The sequence below is a fragment of the Rhinolophus sinicus genome, chromosome 15 (assembly GCF_057876585.1).
Source record: "Rhinolophus sinicus isolate RSI-liver-muscle chromosome 15, RSI-T2T, whole genome shotgun sequence".
Lineage (NCBI taxonomy): Eukaryota > Metazoa > Chordata > Mammalia > Chiroptera > Rhinolophidae > Rhinolophus > Rhinolophus sinicus.
The window spans coordinates 82798053-82819322 of NC_142515.1; the positions used below are offsets into that span (position 1 = coordinate 82798053).

At 49.1% G+C, this 21270-nt stretch overlaps 1 protein-coding gene across 9 annotated transcripts in view; it reads right to left on the bottom strand.

The window, feature by feature from the left end:
* The window catches only part of GATAD2A (GATA zinc finger domain containing 2A), a 91688-nt gene that overhangs the window by 47231 nt on the left and 23187 nt on the right, over positions 1-21270 (bottom strand). For 8 of the 9 annotated variants that reach the window (XM_074337805.2, XM_074337802.2, XM_019736881.3 and 5 more), the window contains one exon: positions 9155-9243. Coding sequence is in view for 5 of the 9 variants with exons in the window: in XM_074337802.2 (XP_074193903.1) it covers positions 9155-9169 (15 nt within the window). In the remaining 4 variants the exon portion in view is untranslated. Of the gene's footprint in view, positions 1-9154; positions 9244-9377; positions 9439-21270 lie in introns of those variants that run through there. The other variant, XM_074337804.2, reaches the window with a different exon arrangement.

The following is a 21270-nucleotide window of genomic DNA, read 5'->3' on the forward strand; positions in this document are numbered from 1 at the left end:
AGGGCCAACTCCCTAGGGACCCAGCAAAGATGCAGCCTTGACTGCCAGCTGCTTCAAGGCCTGTGGATGGAAATGGCAGGGAGGTTTTGCACAGAAAATTCCAGGAAGGTCCAGAAACGCCTTCTCCATTCTGGGGGGGAGACATGAGTAGAAAGTGGGGGAACCAGGTGTGCATCTGTTGTCGTCTTAATCAGGGTGCTCAGTAATGTGGAGACACCACTGCCTGGAGGTCCCGCTGGGCCTTCCTTTGTCGAGCTCCTTCCTGTACACATCCGTCAGTGTCACGAGTCTGCGGCTGCCCCAGGAGGATCTGAACCAGCAGGGAAACTACATGTAGGGCTAAAGCAAGTTTCTGGTCTCAACCAAGCCCACGGGACTAAGAAACAGTTCTCGCAGCATTTTCTACACAGCTGTAAGAGCTGGAACAGACACCCACGTCTCCCCTCCACCCTGTTAGTGGAAATCTTCCTCTTGGGCAGGGGTTGTTCTGGTTATAGAAAACCTCCAGGAAACAGCTGAGCTAAGCTAAAGGGTAGCATAGTAGTGGTCCTTTTGTAAAACCAGTTATATCCCCACTGCTCCTCTGGCAGCCAAGCTCACTCCCATACCAGGGCCTTTGCACGTCCTGCTCCCTGTGCCCAGAAAGCTCCTGCCCCAGGTCTCTGCACTCCCTTTATTCAGGTCTCAGCTGAGACAGCAAATGACATGACTCTCCCCTCCACACATTCTCCTTGATGGAGCTCCAGCCCCGTGCCCACTTCATCACCACCTAACATTCTATTTGCTCCTCTCTGTGTGCCCTCCCATGCCCCACAAAAACAGGGAACACCTCTTTGTTCAGTGCTACCATCCCAGAGCCCAAGACAGAATGGTGTTCAATACATATTTGTTATAAAATATGAGAAAAAGTACTTTCAGAATCCCCAGCTATGACACTCCCATCCATTCCTGGTTAAATAAGCCAAAATGTCTTCATGCCAATAGAAAAGATAATGATCAACAACAAAACTCTTATCTCACACCATATACAAAAATTAATTCAAAATAGGTCAAAGACCTAAACATTAAAAGCTAAACCTAGTATAAAACTCTTAGAAGGGGCTCAGTTGGTCAGAGCATGAGCTCTTAAGGTTGCCGGTTCAATTCCCACATGGGCCAGTGAACTGTGCCCTCCACAACTACCGTGTTTCCCCAAAAATAAGACCTATCTGGACAATCAGCTCTAATGCGTCTTTTGGAGCAAAAGTTAACATAAGACCCGGTCTTCTCTTACTATAATATGAGACCTGGTCTAACGTAACATAATACCAGGTCTTATATCAATCTTTGCTCCAAAAGACGCATTAGAGCTATTTGTCCGGCTAGGTCTTATTTTCAGGGAAACAGGGGGGTAGACTGAAAACAACGGCTTGAGCTTGGAACTGAGCCGCTGATGGGTAACCGGTTGGCTCAGTGGTTGGAGCGCAGTGCTCATAACACCAAGGTCGCTAGTTGGATTCCCACATGGGCCAGTGAGCCGCACCCTCCACAACTAGATTGAAAAGTAACAACTTGACATCCGGGAAAAACACAGTTCCCCAATACAGTAGCATCTCAGTTTTCAAACGTCTTCTGCTGACGAACATTTAGGTTTATGAACTCCGTAAACCCGGAAGTAAATGTTTCGGTTTTCGAACACGCATAAGTCGAACTAGCTGTCGGCTGTTTTCGAATATTTCAGAACTCGAACGGTCTTCCGGAACGGATTTCGTTAGAAAACCGAGGTACTACTATACTTCCCAATTAAAAAAAAAACAAGAAAGAAACTCTTAGAAGAAAATATAAGGATAAATCACGACCTTGGATTTGGCAACAGATTCTTAGCTAGATACCAAAACCACAATAAGAAATAAAGAAAAAATTGGACTTCATCAAAATTCATCTTTTGTGCAAAGGACACTATTAAGAGAGTGAAAAAAGCAACTCAGAATGGGAGGAAATATTTTCTATCTGATAAGGGTCTAGTGTCCCAAGTATATAAAGAGCCCTTACAACTCAACAACAGAGACATAGCCAATTCTAAAAAAGGTCTTCAACAGATATTTCTCAAAGATGACACACAAATGGCCAGTAAGTACATAAGACGTTCAACATCACTAATCATCAGGGAAATGCAAATCAAACCACAATGAGATACTGCCTCACACCCACTAAGACGGCTATAATAATAATAAAAAAAATTAATGGAAAATAACAAATATTGGCGAGGATGTAGAGAAATTGGATCCCTCGTACATTGCTGGTGGGAATGTAAATGGTACAATGATGTGGAAAACAGTCTGGCAGTTCCTCAAAAAGTTAAATACAGAATTACCATATGATCCATAAATTCCACTGCTAGGTATATATCCGAGAGATGGGACAACATATTCAAACAAATACTTGTATACGAATGTTAAAAGCAGCACTATTTACAACAGCCACGAGTAAAAATAACCCCATTGTCCATCCACAGAGGAATAACCAAAAGTAGTCCCATCCACACAACGGAATATTACCCGGCCATAAAAAGGAATGAAGCTGTGATTCATGCCACAACATGGGATGAATGTGAAAACATGCTAAGTTAGAGAAGTGAGACACAAAAGGCTACACAGTGTATGATTCCATTTTATCTGAAATGTGCAGAACAGACAAATCCATAGAGACAGAAAGTGGATTAATGGTTGCTAGGGCCCTGGGGCGCGCAGAGGTGGGGGAGCAGGGAGTGAGTGCTAATGGGTACAGGTTTATTTGGGGGATGATACAAATCTGGAATTAGAGGTGATGGTAGCACAATACTGAGAGTGTATTAAATGCCAATGAATTCACACTTTAAAACGGTTAACAGGGCGAATTTTATATTATGTGAAACTTACCTCCATTTTTTTTTAAAGGCAGGATAAATAAAAACAAAACATAACAATCCTAATCCCAAGAGCCACAACTCCTCTAGAGCTGCGAAGCTTCTAAAAGACAAAAGCAGGTTTACTCTGACCCCAAGAGCAGAGAATCATGTCTTCAAGAAAAGACTCCTTTGTGCACCAAGCTCCCCAAACCCCGAAGTGCCCTCACCCAGGGGGCCGCAGCCTCCTTGGGCGTCACTTGTGTACTCGTGCTCCCAGCGCAGCAAGCCCACCACACAGACAGGAACTAAGTAAGAACCGTCTCCGAGCAAAAGAAGGAGCTGATGCCCTGGCGTGTGACTCTGTGGGATCGGACACACAAGAGACAATTTGTTGATGGAAGGCCAAGGTGGAGGGTCACCAGGCCACCACAGGCAGAGTCCTAGTCAAGTCAGGACCATCAGAGGCTTCTCACTGCACGTGTGCCACCAGCCTTAGTCTCACAGGTGTTTCACTCATTCATTTGTCCAAACATGGGCTTAAGTTTCTACCAAGGACCAGGACTGGTTGGGCCCCAGGGACACTCCCCCCGGGGGGGTGGGGGTGGTCCAACGACAGGCCTCCCACCCAGAGCAGCACGGGCCCCAGGAAGCCCCAGGAGGATACACACGGAGGCAGGAGTGGGCAGCGGATACACAGCAGGTGAGTGACGTGGGGGAAGGTCCCCCTGTGCTAGGAGGTACAGTGACCCCTAGATGGCACAAAGGCTCTGACTTGTGAAGCACTACTTGTTATAAGACAGTCATGTAGAAAACCAGCTACCCACCTACTTTATCCACTCGACTGCCCCTGGCGGATATGGATGGACAACACCAATGGCAAGGTGAGACTGGTCTCTAATTCCGAATATATTAACATAGGTCTGCAAACAACATATGGGCTGTCCAGAGCCAGAGTACTGAGTTGGGGAAGCACAGGTGGTGATAAAATGAGCTCCAGGTGTGTGAGGGAGGGACGGGCCAGCGGCGGACCGAGGCTCACGGAACAGAAGGGGCCATGCACCATGCACGCCACGTCAGCCCAGAACGAGGCCTGGGTCACCTCCACATGCTTCAGCTTCCTCAACTGCGAAATGGGAACGGCACCCACCTACGTTATCGATAATGCTCTCCGAGGGCCCGCGAAAGGCAGCTGTGAGTGCTATTACAGAAAAGAAGAATGCTGTAATGAGAGTCTGTCCCACTTGACAGGCCACCAGACATGGCCCCTCAAAGCAACTCCAGATACTCTGCTGAAGGTTTTCTGTTTGAATTTAAACTAACCACAGACTAACCACCATGACTTTGTAAACAGCTGTTTCCCCTGCCCTGGGTGACATGCACTGTAAAGCTCCGGAGGGAATGCCTGGCTCAAACCTGTTTTGTAAACTTTGATTATGGAAAATTGCAAACGTACCCACAGAAGTAAGGAAAACAGCACAATTATTAATAACTGCACGTGCCTGCCACCGTGGTCTTCAGGTGACCAACACTGGTCTCCTAAACCCCACCAGCTTCTGTGACACGAATCCTATGCAACATGCATTTCTGAAACAGAGGGTCAGTATTTATCTCCACGGGACAAACCCGCCACCATCCCACAATCATACCTTCAACAATGTAACAAGCATTCCATAATCTTTACCAGAGTCACATTTGGTTGAAATCTATAGGTTCCCCCTCCCCTCCCTTTCAATCATACATTGAAGAAATTAGGTCATCTGTCCTGTTTCCCACAGTTAGGTTTTGCTGGTAGCGTCCCTGTGGTATAATGTCACACGCCCGATTTCCCGTAAACTAGATTTTGAGGTCTAACCAAGCACACATCCCTCCGGAAGTGCATGTGCCTTCCTTGGGGGCTGACCACTGAAGACTGCTGTTGGGACCCACCATTTCATTAGGTGTCTGAAAACTTATAAACATAAAATTCCATCACTTCGTTCTAATTGGCCAGAATATGTCAATGGGTACACTGTCCATTAGCCACATGTGGCTATTTAAATAGATTAAAATTAGGGTTTCCAGGCGGGAATTCCGCCCATTCTCAGGAATGTTTTTCGCTTTCCCTTTCCGGAATCCTGAGATAGAAACTGTTTTCTGTTCTCCACAATGAATCGTTCCCACAAAGTGACAGCCGATACTACCAACCACCTGGGTTCAAGGAGCCGATTTTCCCGATTTCCCAAGCAACTTTTCTCAGGATTCCAGTCAGGAAAGTGAAAAAACTTCTGGGGAACGGGAGGGAATTCCCGCCTGGAAACCCTAATTAAAATTAAATAAAATTAAAACTTGACTTCCTCAAACTATTCCAGGTGCCACACTGGATGGTGTGGGTTCAGAGCATTCCAGAAAGTTCTGTAGGGCAGTGCTGATCTGTGAGGGAAACTTGCTCTCGCCCACTTATTTTGTTCCTCTTTAAGTTCGGTCCATAGAGAAGAGGTAATAAATACTTGCTTCTTTCCCTCTATTTATCAATTTTAAAAATGAGTTCGTTTAACCCCCTCCAAAGGGACCAGGGAGTGTCTTTCCTTTCCTTTGAGCACCAAAATGAACCCATGGATTTTTAACACATTTGATGTTCCAACTCGGGGACTCCTTGATCTCCCTCATACTCACCTGTCTCACCTTGGCCAGGGGTGCCCCGTGAGTCCTCCTGGCAACTCCAGTACCAACTGACACAATTGAAATAGTCCAATGCAAATTTAGAATTAAAACATTTTAACTTAAATACTTTGATTTTATATTTACACTTTTCTTTCATGCTGAAAATTTGGTTCTTAAAGATACTACTTAGAAATGTGTTCTTCTATAAGACTATTGGTATTGTTAAGGTGAAACTAGAATTCCTAAAAACAGTTACAGGTTTTTAGAATTTTCTTTTTGCCTTTATGGTATATATCACTAAAACAGTCACAAACCAAACCACTGTGTTTTACAAAAGTCGTGTAAAATAAATCCTGTCTGAGAGATTAAGTCACCAACTAGTGTTATAACTGACATGCACCGAGATTCATTCATTTCATTTTGCTTTGGTTTTTAGGGATTGTTGCCCCTCTCCCATTTGACATACTTTTCATTTGTAATTATGGAAAACACACACCCCGTGCTACTCAGAAAGGAAATCCAGATAAGTCTCCAATAACCCTGTGTGTCCTCTCATCCCTCCTCCCAGGTGACCATGTGGTGAATTTATGGGTTATACGTCCATTTTTAAAAATTAAATATAAGCAAATACACATCCATTCGTATCCCCACACCTCTCCTCAGATATAAGTGAGGGCACTGCATCTCTTTATCCTTCACCTTGTTCCTTTTCACCCACTTGCCATTTCACCCTAGAAATCCCATCAAGGCTCGGCTCCACCCCACCGGTCCCCAGCCCTCACTGACAACTATCTAAGTCACTTCCCAGTTTTGCTACTTCAGAATGCTGTAAAGAACAGCACTGTCACAATCCTTATTTTTAACAGTATATCTTTGGGATACATTTTTAGAAGTGGAATTGCTGGAACACAGGGGAAGCCATCCCCCCTCAGAAGTGATGAACCCTCCAAAGCAGCTCACGGTGCTGCCTGATTCCCATCAACAAAATGGAGTCCACCTCTGTGAACCGAAGGTCAGAAATGTCTTGAAGAAGCTCCAACATGCATTACTCTTAGTATCAACAAGACTGAGTATCTTCCATACCTTGGTTAAGGGCACTTCTCTTTCTGTAAACTGTTTGTTTTTTTCTATAAGGCCCCCATTTCTGACCCTGAACACCCAGCACAAGGCCCCTGGCACAGGAGCAATGCTTACCTGCTGAACGAGCAGGACCCAAAAGGCCAACTTCTAGGGTGGACATCACGTCCACTGGCCGAGGCCGACAGCCCAAGCCCTCCATGTGCAACCAAAAACACACACAATGTGGCCGCGTGGGGGCTGTGTGGGCCTCGGGGCTTGCCTGGAGCCAGCCCTCCTCCCGCCCTGCCTCTCCTCTGTGCCCAGTGGGTCCTGGATGATAAGAATGGGGAGACCCCAGCTGACCACAGGCCATGGTTCAAGTGAAGTAGGTGTTGGTTCTGGTGCTGACCAGAAAAAAACTAAAAATCAATCTATCTGTTGGGCTGACTTATACCCCACGACAAAAAGCACATACGGTTACATATTTACAAATATTTAAAAATAATTACTCAAGGGTGTTTTTTGCCTGTCCAGCATTGACCATCATGTGTCATGACTAGTCACAGGCCATCCTTTGCATCAAACCCCTTCACACAGTGAGTGGGGAAAGGCAAGGCCTGAAGGAACATCTGGGATGGTTTCCGGAAGTTCCCCTCTGAATCCCCAATGACTGCTTGTAATGCTGTGGCTGCCTCTTCCCTGCTGGCCCTGTGACAGGATGAGATGTCACTCATTCGGCAAGTACTTACTGCTCAGACCATGTACTTCTGAGTTAACAACGGACCAGGCAAAGGTGGGGCACCAGCCTCGGACCTTGGAGAACCTAAGCCAGCCTGCTGCCTTCAGACAATGCCCTGGGCTTCAAGTAAGACCTTTTCCAGATATCAAGTTTCATGATTTGTCAACATTAATGTCTACTACAGAGAGCCTGTTGACAGCCAAGGGCCAGACCACCCACGTCACGGCCACCCCATTACATGCTGCCACCAGCACCATGTAGCAAGCATTGTCAACACCGATGATCCTCAAGTGGCTCTAGGAAACCGGCATAGACTTTGCGTGACTTCTGGTCTCCAAAGAGCTCTAGGGGACTCGGGCGGGGGCGGAGGCGTAAATGCTGCAGCCACCATGACAACAGTCTGCAGGTTCCCCAAAACGTTAAACACACAGTTACACATGACCCGGCAATTCCACGCTTATATATATACCCAAAGGGGCTGAAAACACGTTTGCACAAGTTCATATACACAAATGTTCGTAACAGCACTATTCATATTGCCAAAAGGTGGAAACAGCCCAAACTAATCAACAAAATGTGGTCCATCCATGCAATGGAATATTACTTAGCCATAAAAATGGATGAAGCACTGATTCATGCTACAAAACGGATGAACCTCAAAAACATTATGCTAAGAGAAGTCAAACAAACACACCAGGTCATATGTTGTATGACTCTGTTGACATGAAATGTCCAAAAGAGGCAAATCCATAAACACAGAAAGTAGGTCAGTGGTTGCCAGGGGCTGGGCAGTGGCTGCTAATGAGGACGGGGTCTCTTTCTGAGATGATGAAAGTGGCCAAGAACCAGACAGAGATGGTGGCTGCACCACTCCTGAACATATAAAAAAAAGTCACTGACTTGTATACTATAAATGGATGAATTGTATGGTATGCAAATTACATTTCAATTAAAAACATTTTACACACCAGTAAAGCTCATTTCTATTAGAACACTCTGGAAATGTTTTCCTGACACCAGGATTACTTGACCATGTCCACAGTTTCTTCCTATAGGCAGATAAAAGCTGAAACTTCACAAAACCGACCCTACCCTGTCACATACTGTGCTCCGCCCAGCATGCAGGCCAAGCAGTCAGTTCTGCCCCAAGCCAGGCAGCTGTGCCGCTGTTTAGGACACGCACCCCTCGGCAGTCACCTGCCACTGGACTGTGAGAAGCAGCAGCTGACCAACCCAGGAGGTCCCCAAACTGCCCCCTACTCCTAAGAGGACTCTCAGTTCTACCTTCTCCAGGTAGGCAGCCCTAAGCCAAAACATCACTAGCTGAGCCCTGATGGCAACAGACACATGCCACCTGCATGGCGGGCTCTGCCTACTGGGTCCCAAGAGGCCTGGACAGTCTCAGCGGGGGGTGGGAGGGGCTCGGTTTCCCCACAAACGCAGGGCAAGGTAAGGACACACAGCTTCAAGTACTGGGGCAGGGTCCTGCAACACTGACGGTGGGTAAGGACATATCCTACTTGTTTTGGTCAGCACTGGGCAATCACAGAAATGGCCTGAGGGCAAAGGCCACCTGGCTGGGATTATCCTCACAGAGGACAGCTCAGCCTATTTAGGCCAGGGTTTTTCAAGTGAGTGACCCCTGAAACAGTAGGGGAGGCGGGCACTCCTGGGTGGCCCTGTGGAGACAGTCCAGCGCGTAATCCTGGAGGGACCTGCCTCTCTCCATCCCCTCTAGGAGGTGGCGGTCAGCTTCTGCCGCAGTGCAGTTTCCAATGTCCAAGGAGCTGAAGGAGGCCCAGTGGGCAAGTCAGAGCCTTCATTACAGGTACGAGACCCCAAGCACTCACCTGGCTTCTGGGCATGGGACACTGGTCCTACCAGCTGGCCATGGCTGCAGCTACGTCAGAAGGCAACTTGCGTCAATGTGCTGACCAACCTAAAGTGAAGGACAGAGAAAGAAACATGAGTTTCTAAGGAGTTTTTGGAACATTCCAGCAGTTTTAAATGCCTCCAAAGCCTGGGATTACACAGTAAAATTTCGGATTTCAACCAAAGCTCTGTGTCCGCTACCTTCCAGGGGGCGGCTGAGGAAACGTCTACCCGTCTATGGCCTGATGACGTGCTCACCAGTGAACGCTGGTTCACAGATGCCGTCTTCTGCAATAAGGATGAAGACGTTAAGTGGTTTCACAGCCACATACCAACAAGCCAAACACACAGAAGATGGTTCATGGTTTTGATTGTAACACTGACGTTAACAGCAGAAACAGTAATACCCAGCATTTAACAGGTGCTTCGTAGTGAGTTCTAGGTACTGTGCTAAAAGCTCAGTACCTCTATGAATCCCCAGGACAATCTCAGGAGACAGGGTCGCCCAGGTCTCCCTCTCCAGATATGACCTCTTTGCTCCCTGGCCTGTGTTTCCCAGCATAGGCCCCAGGGAAACCCCCACCATTCCAGGCAGTGCAGGGTTTGCCCTCAGAAGTTGAGGTTGTGACGCACCTGAGACAGGCACACTTCACCTCCCAAATGGAGGCGGCTTCCCCTCTGTGGGACAACTCCCAGTTTTACCCCAGGGCTCATCTCCACAGGGCTCATACGACCCAGGGAGACGGGATGCTGTTTTACAGACAGGAGAACGAAGGCTCAAGAATGTTGAGGAACTCTCCTGAGATCACAGAGACAGCCACCTCCAGGATTTCCCCTTCTTTGTAACATCAGACATCCAGGGCTCCAGGCACATCAGCTGAACGCAGTGAAGCAGCCAAATCCCACACTCGCAGGCAGTGCTGGCAGTTGTAGCTTGCGGAATATTGTCAGTATCACCTCTGTTGTCATTCTTTGTGCCCACATGACTACCAGGAGCTTTCTCTGATATGAAACCTTTATTTTTAAACTGGGTTCACGGCAATTCACACACACCTCATGAATGGCAAGCAACACTCCCACAGGAGAACTTGCAAACTAAGCAAATATGGGTGAACTCTATGGAAAGACCTTTGGGCACCAAGGAGCAGACAGCACCCTCCTCAGTGAGGCCCAGAGCCGGCTGTGGCCACCCCCAGGACTAGCTCCTAGGGAGGGGGACCCTTTCAGGGTCTTTGACCCCATCCAGGCTGGGAAACGCAGTGGACACACCATTAATCCTAGTTCTTCCATTCCTCCTGAGCCGTGGGCTCTCTCTGCCATGGAGGGGAAGCCTCAGAAACGTTGGCCCTGGGCTTCCTGTGCACCTGCTCTTTTCAGGATCAAGGTCAATACACAAAAGTCAGCAGTATTTCTACACATTGGCAACAAACAACCAGAGCTCAAAGCTTTAAAAAAAAAAAATCACTTACAATACCATAATGTGAAATACTTAAGGATAAAGTCAGTTTTTGAAAACTGTGCAAGACCTATAAACTGAAACTACAACGATACATCCCTGCAAGAAATTAAAGGAAACCTAACTAAATGGAGAGATAGGTCTTGTCCATGGGTCAGAAGGTATCAACTCTCCCCTCCAAATTGATCCGCAGATCCAATGCCTTCCCAATCAAAAATTCCTGACATCACTTTTTGTAGCAACAACAAGCTGATTCTAAAAATTTATACGGAAATACAAAGGACTTAGAATAGTAAGAACAACACTGAAAAAGAGGAACCAATTTAGAGGGCTTACCTGAGCTTATGTAGACTTACCATAAGGCTACAGTAACTAAGTGTGATATAGACATACAGACAGACATGTAGACGGACGAACAGAATACACCCATGCACATGTGGACAACTGACTTTCAACAAAGATCCCAGTACCCGACTCTGTGAGGCAACAAGACACACTGGACATTTCCTGGAGGGTTAACCTTAACTCTGCAAAGAGGAAGGTCATCTTAATCTGTTATCACAACACACACAGTGCATCATGGGTAAAGTGCAACAGGCAAGAAGTTTTAAAGTCACCTCAGACCTTCAGACTCCACCACAGTTTTCCCCATTTCAGTTCATGGCACATCCACCATCTTCTAGCCGCTCAGATGAAAACGTGGAGTTGCCCTCTTGATCGGACTACCCACCCTCCAGCCCATCAGGAAATCCTGTTGGTTCTGCCATCAAACACATCTGGGTTCCAACTGCTTCTCACACCTCCACTGGATTCCCTGCGTTCACTCCTGGGCTCAAAACAAAACCCTCTGAAGGCCCCGCATTCACGCAGAATGAAACTCTGCCTCCCCTGGCCTTGGAGGCCGGCCGCCGCCAGCCTGCTCACCCTGCTCCAGCCACGCTGGCCCTGGCCATGCCTCCAACACACCAGGCACCTTCTCACCCTAGGGCCTTTCTATGTTTTAAGCAAGATTTCCAGATACTTCATTTTAACAATCAAGTCCTCAATGTGCATCCCAAATTCAAAAGGAACTTTGAAACTAACTACCATACAATAGTCCCTAAATGTCAACAAATGCCCAGTCCATATTTAGTTCACATAGCTTCTCAGAAATGTCTGTATACGGCCTGTTCTAATGGTAGGTGCTAGAGAATTTGTGCTAGCTGCTCCCTCTGCCTCAGTCACTCTCCCCCAAGAGGGCTGATCCCTCCACATCCCACTGCTCAAATGACTCCCTTGCAGAGGGCCACCCTGCCCCTTCTCTCTCATAGCCCTGACCTCTCCACACCTTCCACACAACGTGGCTACTGTGTCTATGGACTTTCTCACCCAACAAAAATGTAAATGCTACAGGGAAAGGGGTGTCTATCAGCCTGATGCCAGCACCTAGGACAGTGTCGGACACATACCAAGTGCTCGATAAATATTAATGGCATGAATGAGCCAGGTTTAACACTGAAGAAGGAACCAATTTGAGGAGCAGCAGCCCCTCAGATACAATTAGTGTGAAATTCACCAAGGAGCAGAAACTGAGCAGAGACCACTTAGCACCATGAAAACTGGGAGCATATCTCTAAAATAAACTGTAATTTCTTTTTACTGATACATCATTTGGACTGTTTTGCCATCCACCCTGCACTGGCTGGGTTTAGAGAGCTTTTACTGTTTTTATTTCCAACCCATACGTTTAAAACAGCATCAAGTAACCCTTAAGTACACCATTACCAACACATAAGAGACTCTTCTGCTCCCTTGATAAATCATTATGGTTTGGCTTTAACCCTGCACCTGGGTACTACACACACGCTCACACGCGCGCACACGCACAGCTCTGCAACCCACCCCAAAGCAACAGTTTCCCAGTCTGAGAGAGATCACACTTGGTGAGTGGGCAGCCATGGCGGTTTACATGAAATCAAGCCACTGCACTTCAGGCAACAGAAGTCCTTTGTGCCATTTCATCCTCTCGAGCTCAGGCAAGTGAGGTCGGCTCCCTTTTAACTTGAGGGGAGGAGCCGGGGCCAGACATGGGCTGCTGTCTGGGGAGCTCCGGTTCCAAGGAGACACTCAGGTTGCAGCACCCGTGGCCAGAGCAGGGACAGGTCTCTGGGGCCACGGGCACCTGACCTGCAAACCTGGGCTCTCCAAGGCACCCCCAGAAGGCCTGTCGTCCCTGCAGAGGCTCAGCCCAATGGAAGCTGCATACCTCCGGTCTCCTACCACCATCTGCACTCACCAAACACTTGTGCTGTCTTTAAAATTCTTTTTGCACCCAAATATTTATTGGGTTGGTGCAAAAGTAACTGCAGTTTTTGCAATTATTTTTAACCTTCTAAACTGCAATTATTTTTGCACCAACCTAATACATCCTGGCTCCAATCCAGTCCTGGAAACATTAGGCAAAAAAAAGCTCCAAAAAAAAAAAAAAAAAAATAGTAAAAAAAAAAAGCTCCACGGTGAAACCCAACAATATGTTCACCTTCTCCCAGCCCTAGGTCCACAAAGTCCACATGTGCTATGGAAACTGAATGGCCCTGAAGACAAGGGTCATCTAGACAGTCTTAGCAACTGCACTGCCAAACCCTCAAGAAGGGGAACTCCCCAGTCAGCCCTTTCAGAAAGGGAGAAACTGAGGCAGGGGACCAGTGAAGCATCTCAAGGAAGCCCAGAGGTCACACTCCTCCAACACGTGCTGGCTGCTTGGGGAAGGATTCACAGCAAACGACTGCCTGGGCCTGTTGCAGTGAAGGGTTTTCCTGGGACACAGCCACACCCACCCGAGTGCACACTGTCTACAGCGGCTCCACCCACAAAGCAGAGCTGAGCAGCAATGACAGAGACAGTCATTGGCTTTGGCCTCCAAAGCCAAAAATATTGACTACCTGTTCCTTGAAAGCAGGAGGAAACAGCAGCCCTGATGGGCTGTGCTGAGTATTGAAGGGACAGCGGTGACCCTGGCACGGTGGCACACCCGACAAAGTTAGGGCAGAGGCACACCAAGGAAGTGCTGCGGCTCCGTGCCGGCCCCTGGGGACAAAGCAGTACCTGCTCTCCCCAAGGCACAGAGCCTATTAACTCGAGAGCAAGGGAGAGCAAAGGGAGAGCATGACTTGGCAGAGTGAAGCAAAGCAGTAGCCCCCCGAGGGCGGCAGAGCCCACGGCAAGGCCACACAAGCCCGTCCGTGGCAACCAGAGCTGGCCTGTCTCCACTGCCAAGCCAAGGCGTCCACTGGGGTAACAGCCAGTATGTGTCCTCCAGGCCCCTGGTCTGCTCCTACTTGTCCTTCCTCAGCCACCGTAATCACAGCCTCACTGAGGGACGGACCGTCCCCTCCTGGCACTGCACCAATGAGGTCATTCCTAAAGCCCCTGAACCCCCCCAATGCTCGCAACACCCCAACATGGCCTGCAAGGCCCTGCATGCTTTAAGCCCAGGCGACCCTCCAAAGGCATCTGGCATTCACACACTAGGTGTATACACACGCCCCGCTCCTGGCTCCAACCACTGGCCTTGTGTCGATTCTGCATACCCGCCACACCGCCTGCCCCCCCCATCCAGCCTTTGCACATGCTGTTCCCACTGCCAGGAGAGCCCTTCCTTCTTCCCACCCATCCTTCAGACACAAGCACCTGTTACTCAGGCCCGGTCTCCCTCACTAGTTCCTGCCCACCCGCCCCCTTCCAACCCGAGGGCTATAATCTCATCACTTGACAGAGCTGAAAACTGACATTCGACAGTCCACTAAGTTCTCTTCCCCAAATGCTCCAAGAGAAAGGGTTCTTGCTCATCTCCTTATCCAATGCCAAATGAAGCACGCAGGAGGAAATGATGAAAGGGCATCCTTCGTGAGTTATAAATACCCAATCACTATGTTTCCACCATGGACTTGAGGCAAAAACAACAATATAAATATAAACTCTACCCAGGAAGAAGCAACATGGAGATAGGCAAGGCCACAGCCCACCACAGCCCAAGGGGGAGCTCTTCCTGCCTCCCGCACACACAGCTGTTTGGAGAAAGGCTCTCGTAGGTTCCAGAGGCCTCCATGGCCTTGTACCTGAAAGGGTCTCCCCGCCTTCCCTGTCATGGCTAAGATGGTGAGCTCCCCCCACACCCATGCGTCTACACCCTGCACCCCACTCCCTTTCCCATCCTGCGCTCCAACACCCAGTCCTCCTTCCAACAGATCCTTGTTCTCCCCAAGGCTTGACTCTCCCACGGGGCATCCCAGGAGTCCTTCCCTTCCACGTCACCACCTCCCTGTTCCAGGGCTTCGTCCTCAGCCTCGGGACCATGCTGAAGACCACAGGACAGACCCTAGCACCAGGCAGGTTCTCAAACAGAAGCAACTCGCGCTTACTTTTACTACTGTGATGAACGCTCTTCCTCAAAATATTGACTCCTTTCTAGAGGTTCCTTTCAGTGTTTCCCACCTTGCTCCCCAGCAGCTGACCAGGCAAGTCCACACGGCAGTTCAAAACTTCAGATAAACCCCTGTATTTAGAACGCCCAGGAATGAAATGTCCACATCTAGACTAGTCTGAGACTTGGGGAAGTGTTGGAAGTGGTTAGCACCGAGGACGTGTGGTGAATTCCAATATTAAAGGACATTCTAAAGAAAACGTCACAAGAACAAAAGAGGAAATGACTTGTCAGTAAGGACCTATGAACTGGTGTCTCCCACTCGGGGTACGTGCACCAAGACGGGCTGTATTAAAGGGAATTCTCTGACAAACAGCCACAGGAAAACAAGGAATACCTTTGATCTCTGAGCCAAGCGCTGGAGCAGAGAAGACCTTGTATGTTCCTGGACTCTGCTCTCCAAAGTCCCCTGAAGACTCCAGGAGTCCTGGGTCACCCCACCAAGCTGGAGGAAATACATCCAGGCCCCACTCCTCTAAGGACTAAAGAACACCCACAGAATCTCTGTGCTCCAACACTCCCAAGATGATGTTACAATGAGCTTCTAGAACCACTCATATCCTTTTTTTCTTTAAATCCCACAGTATCTGGCATATAGTAAGTCATCAAATCATGGGTGCCTTTGTTCCTTTCTCCCTAGCTAACTCTTGGATGATAAAAATGAATGCTCTCATAATGATGAAGGATATATTTCCGAATTCAGAAAGATCCTATTTTTTGTTAAAATATACATAACATAAAACTTACTGTCTCAGTCATTTCTAAGTGTCCAGTTCAGTGATGTGAAGTTCATGCAGAATGCTGTGCCACCATCCAGCTCCAAAACCTTCTCGTCTTGTAAAACTGAAACTCCATCTACATTAAAAACTAATTCCCCATCCATTCCACCTTCTGTGTCTATGAATCTGACTCCGCTAGGGACCTCATATAAGTGGGATCACCCAGTATTTGTCCTTTTTTTTTTTTTTTTTTTTTTTTTTAATTTTATTGAGGAAGGGGAACACTGTGTACTTCCAGGCCTTTTTTTCCAACTCAAGTTGTTGTCCTTTTGATCTCAGTTGTGGAGGGTGCCGTTCAGCTTCAAGTTGTTGTTCTTTCAGTCTTAGTTGTGGAGGGCGCAGCTCAGGTCCAGTTGCCAGTTGCTAGTTGCAGGGGGCACAGCCCACCATCCCTTGCGGGAGTGGAACCAGCAACCTTGTGGTTGAGAGGATGCGCTCCAACCAACTGAGCCATCCGGGAGCTCAGCGGCAGCTCAGCTCAAGGTGCCGTGTTCAACCTTAGTTGCAGGGGGCAGAGCCCACCATCCCTTGCGGGACTCGAGGAGTTGAAATGGCAACCACTGGCCCATGTGGGAATCGAACCAGCAGCCTTCAGAGTTAGGCGCATGGAGCTCTAACCGCCTGAGCCACCGGGTCGGCCCAGTATTTGTCCTTTTGAGTCTGGCTTATTTCACTTAGCACAATGTCTCTTCACGGTAGAACCACACACATTATTTAACCCTTTGGGGCTAAAGTGTGTACAGAACAAAGCCCATGGGCCTGGTACACCACACCGAAAGTTTGACTCTAGAACCTCACTTCCCAGACCAGCAACATTCCTGGCATCCTCCACTATCAATCAGTCTTGCCCATCACTCCTCAAATAAATTGCACACAAAGCCACTAGCACTGTCAAGACTCAGAATGGGGAGCTGAGCAGCACTGAACGCTATGCCTCAGACGCACTTCAACGCGCCTGTCTCACCCCAGCTCTTACTTCCCACAGCAGCGTCTCCCTGGACACACCTCTTCCAGCCCCATCTTACAGCCACGAACCAGGGAGTCAAAAAGTACCTGTCAGGTGAATAGTAAAGATGACTCACTTGTCTTGGGCACAACTTTTTCCAAAAAGTGGAAGCCAGAGTCATCACAGCCCAATCCAAACCTATTCCCTGTGCACCGGGGCTACACATGGGACCCGTATATGGACCGACCAGGGATTGAGCCCTGAGCTCCCAACATGTCCAACTCTAGCCAAGGGAGACCTAGACAACTAGCCCAAATGGCACACCCCACCGATCCACGTCACTGAAAAGGAAAACACTGCATTCCCCTCAAGATCTGAGCACCAAGCCTGTCTATCCTGTGAGGTAGAGCCAGGCCCAGGCCCAGGCCCTGGCTGAGACCAATGGATGCTGCATGGAAAACACAAAGGGAACCCATGCGAGGTACCCTCTCACAGAGGGAGAGCACTGTTAGCCATCATTTCGGACAGGAAAGCCCCGAGCACCTCAATTAACTCTAGATCAACTCTTCCTGAAGAGAATAAGAGGGGGTGAAAATGACAGTCTGGGGGTCCCCACCAAATTTGGCTCAGGCAAGCAAGCAGTTGGTCTCCTTGCAAACACACATATCCCTGTGTCACCTGTGACTACAAAACACGCCAAGAGTCTTCCTGGGAGGACTAACAAGGGGGAAGGTTGGAGAGGGAGCAACTGATCTCCAGGACCAGTCGAAACAGGACAATCTGGGAGTGAGGACCACAAAAAGCCCCACCTGCAGAAGACGTGGCCTCCAGTGTAGCAGCAAGCCAACAGGAGGTTCCAGTGGCAGCCAGCCTCCCTCCCAAGGGGCTGCCCCACGCCGTGAGGCATCTCAACCAGCTTTAGTCGCTTCAGGGCTGGGTTGTGTATATTCTCATGTCAAGAAATAAATTTTCTTTCCAGCCATTCTTTTCTTGTGGCAAGTTTTCTTGAGTTTGTTTTTAAAGAAGCCAACACCTGATCACACAGGTAACCTTTCACCAATAGACAGGGTGTCCTCCACTCCGTCTGAGGGGTCCCGGGTCCCAGCTACAAGCTCCATTAGCTGCCTCAACCTAAGTCCGAGCAGCCTCGGGCCCGTATGCACCATGACAGCGGGAGCGGAAGCCATCAGCTGAGCACTTTCTCCGTGCACAGCAGACAGCTCCCACTCGACAGCCTGCTCACTCCTCCACTTGGTGACAAGGCAGCAACGTTAATCTGCATATTCACCAGCAAAGACCAGAGAATCCCCCAAGTCTCTCTGAGGGGCAGCATGGAGGCCACTGCTGAGCCATCTTCTAACATCCTGGTGCACAGGCAGCTGGATCCAGCACAATCTTGTAACCTCTGGTGGATGCTCGCCACAAATTAGGAACCTTATCTTCCTTTCTGGAATATTTTTCTTTGGAAGTGAGAAGGGAAAATTTCTGTTGTTCAAGAGCACCCAGAGGGAGCAGCATTCTGGGGCGGCCCCACTGTATACAAATGAAGACCTGGGCCTAGAGGAAAAGAACTTCATGGTCCTGGAATCCAAATAAAATCCACCCACAGTAGTTCAGAGAACACAGGCCCATGGTAAGACTACTGTGGTCCGTTAGCAGCAACAGGAGGGCCAAACTTTCACTGAAGAAAGGTAAACGGGGAAGAACCCCAGTCTTACCTCTAATCCCCACCCCACCCCCACCCCCGGCTCACTACAGCTGGACAGACCTGGAGCTTCAGGGGGCCTCTGCCATCTTGATCCCCAAGACCAGTCCCATCCCCCATGCTGGCAACAGGAGACTGCAAACAAGTGACTGAGGTCTACTGAAGCTAGTGGTTTCAGGAACGCGAAAGGAGAGTCTAGTGAGCACTCAAGAAGACAGCAAGGTCAGCGTCATCCACCCACAAACCTTCCAGATGTTCCTGACCCGAGTTTCGGAAAGGAGGGTGGACTTGGTTGAATTCTAGAAATCCAATCTGACACTGGGTTTTCAAATAAGAACAACATACAACCATCGGACCAACTAAGTGTCCCTAAGAGGCAGAACTGAGTATGATTTCAGGAGCCGGGTCAAATAGTCTACACCATCTGGGAACCTCTCGGAAGCAGCCAGAGCTGCCCACCACCCACACTGTAGCCCTGATGGCCTGGACTGAGGCCACGTGGTCGGCCCGAGGGGTCCTGAGACGGCAACACAAGGTCCAGGCCAATGAGCTGGTTCCCAGCCCAACACTTCGTCACTGCTGGAGACTCTGGTAATGAAGCACCACAGCAATCACAAACGTCGCCATGACTGACTCAAAGGCTGCAAAGTGTGGCAACATCCATCAGTACATCGTGGCTTACACTACAGATACAAATTAAGAACAAACTGAGAATCAATGTAGACAGACGCCATACTTTCCTGACAATACACCCAACAATAAAAGCATGATCAGAGGTGCCAGGAATAGAGGGGCTCCTAGGGAGAGTGTTCATAGAACCGTTAAATGTGCTCACCGCCCCCAGACCTACAGGGTATAATGAGGCACAGATGGAGGCGAAGGTGGGCTGCCTCTGGCTTCTCTCAGCTGTCAGAGCGTCCCAGCGCTCTGCATGGACACTTCCCATCACATAATCCTCCCAGAAGGGCCACGAAGCAGGGAACGGAGGAACCAGGAGGACACAGCGCCCCGCCCACTGGGAGGAGTTCTGTTTGACGTGTCCGAGAGCCAGCATCTAAGGAGGCCACAGGAAGGAAAGTGCGCTGGGATCAGTTACCTGGAGAGCCCTGCTCTAAGCGAAGGAGGCTGCAAAGGCTAGACGGCCCCACGGAAGGAAGCCTTAGAAGAGTGAAGGGCCTGCCTCCCAGGCATCGGCGAGACCAGAGTCTCGTAACTCTCTCAACTCGCTTGCTGCTTCTGCCTCAAGTCAGGAGTTTTCCTCACTGGTAAGAGGTTTCAGCACTAAAATGCTGATGTGTTATGAGGTGCGATGCAAAGGTCACGTGACTCTCTGCCCTAAAATTAGAAGGCCTGAAGAAATCTGCACAGGCCACAGGGCTCTGGCTGTCTTCTCAGTGGGACCTCGCTCGTGCCTGAGACTAACTCCAGAGTAAGTTGGGGGCCCCACAAGAGGCCGCACACAAACTGGAATGTCTCCCTTCTACTCGCACGCAGCAGAGTGACTACACAGGTCAGGCTCCTCTCCAGCAGGCAGGGCCAGCACACACACATGTGTACACACACACACACACACAGCTAACACATGTGCACACACAGGACAAATATATTCAGGCCACCACACAGGCACACACGGAACCAGCACACACTTTGTCTTCAGGCAAAGGTGCACTCCTAAGGTGTTGGTTGTTGAGAATACAGACTGCACATGTCCTAAGTGGGGTCAGGTTCCCAAGTGACCCACAAAATCCACCTCCCTCCAGTGTCTGAGCACAACCCTACTAAGACAACCCAACTTCAAGCAAGACCTCCCCTGGGAAGTCACCCAGGATCCCAGGCCACCAGCTCTCCCTGAAGGGAAGCTGCAAGGAAGGCCGGAGTGAGGAGGGGCAGGGCCATGGAGGGATGGAGGGGGGGTTCATTCACCCAAGTCTTTACTGGGCCAGCCTTGCAGGGGACCCTCCTGCCTCATGCAAGGCCCATCCTACCTCCCTGATCCGTCTTCAGCTGCCTCTCACAGAGCAACCTGAGATCCAGCCTGAGCCCCAGGCGCTGTAGGTCTGTCTCCGAGACCTCTGTGACACCACTGCCAGGGCAGGGGCTCCACTCTCCCCATGGTCCAGGTCTGAGGGTTCACTGGTTTCGGTGGGACAGGAAGGAGAGTGTCTGACTTCATTGAGAAAGGTAACGTTGGGCACAAAATTCAAACTGTTACAGAAAAAGCACACTGAGGCCAACTTCAGGGACATTGAAAGAATCACCTTTAACATGTTGAAAAGAGATTTTGTTTCTAAAGGAAAAAACGAAAAGCCTAACAGTGGCTAACAATTATTGAATTCTTTATTTGGTGTCAGGCATCGTGCCAACACTTTACATGCCTGATTTCATTTAATCCCCATAACCACAGAACGAGGTACTGCCAACGTTACCCCACTTCACAAGGGGGACTGCCCATGTTACACCTCACAGGGATTGCCTCTGTCACTTACACTTCACACAGGAGACTGCCGGTCACTCACACTTCACACGACTGACTGCCATTGTCACCCACACTTCAAATGTTACAACTGCCAATGCTACACTTCACACAAGGGACTGCCACCCATACTTTATACCGGGGACTGCCATTGATGCCCACACTTGACAAGTGAGAAAGCTGAGGCTGAGAGAAATCAAAGTGACTAGCAAGGGCCACAGGGTTAAGAAGTCAAATGGGGAGTCAAACCAGCTCCGCCATCGCCCAGGCCCA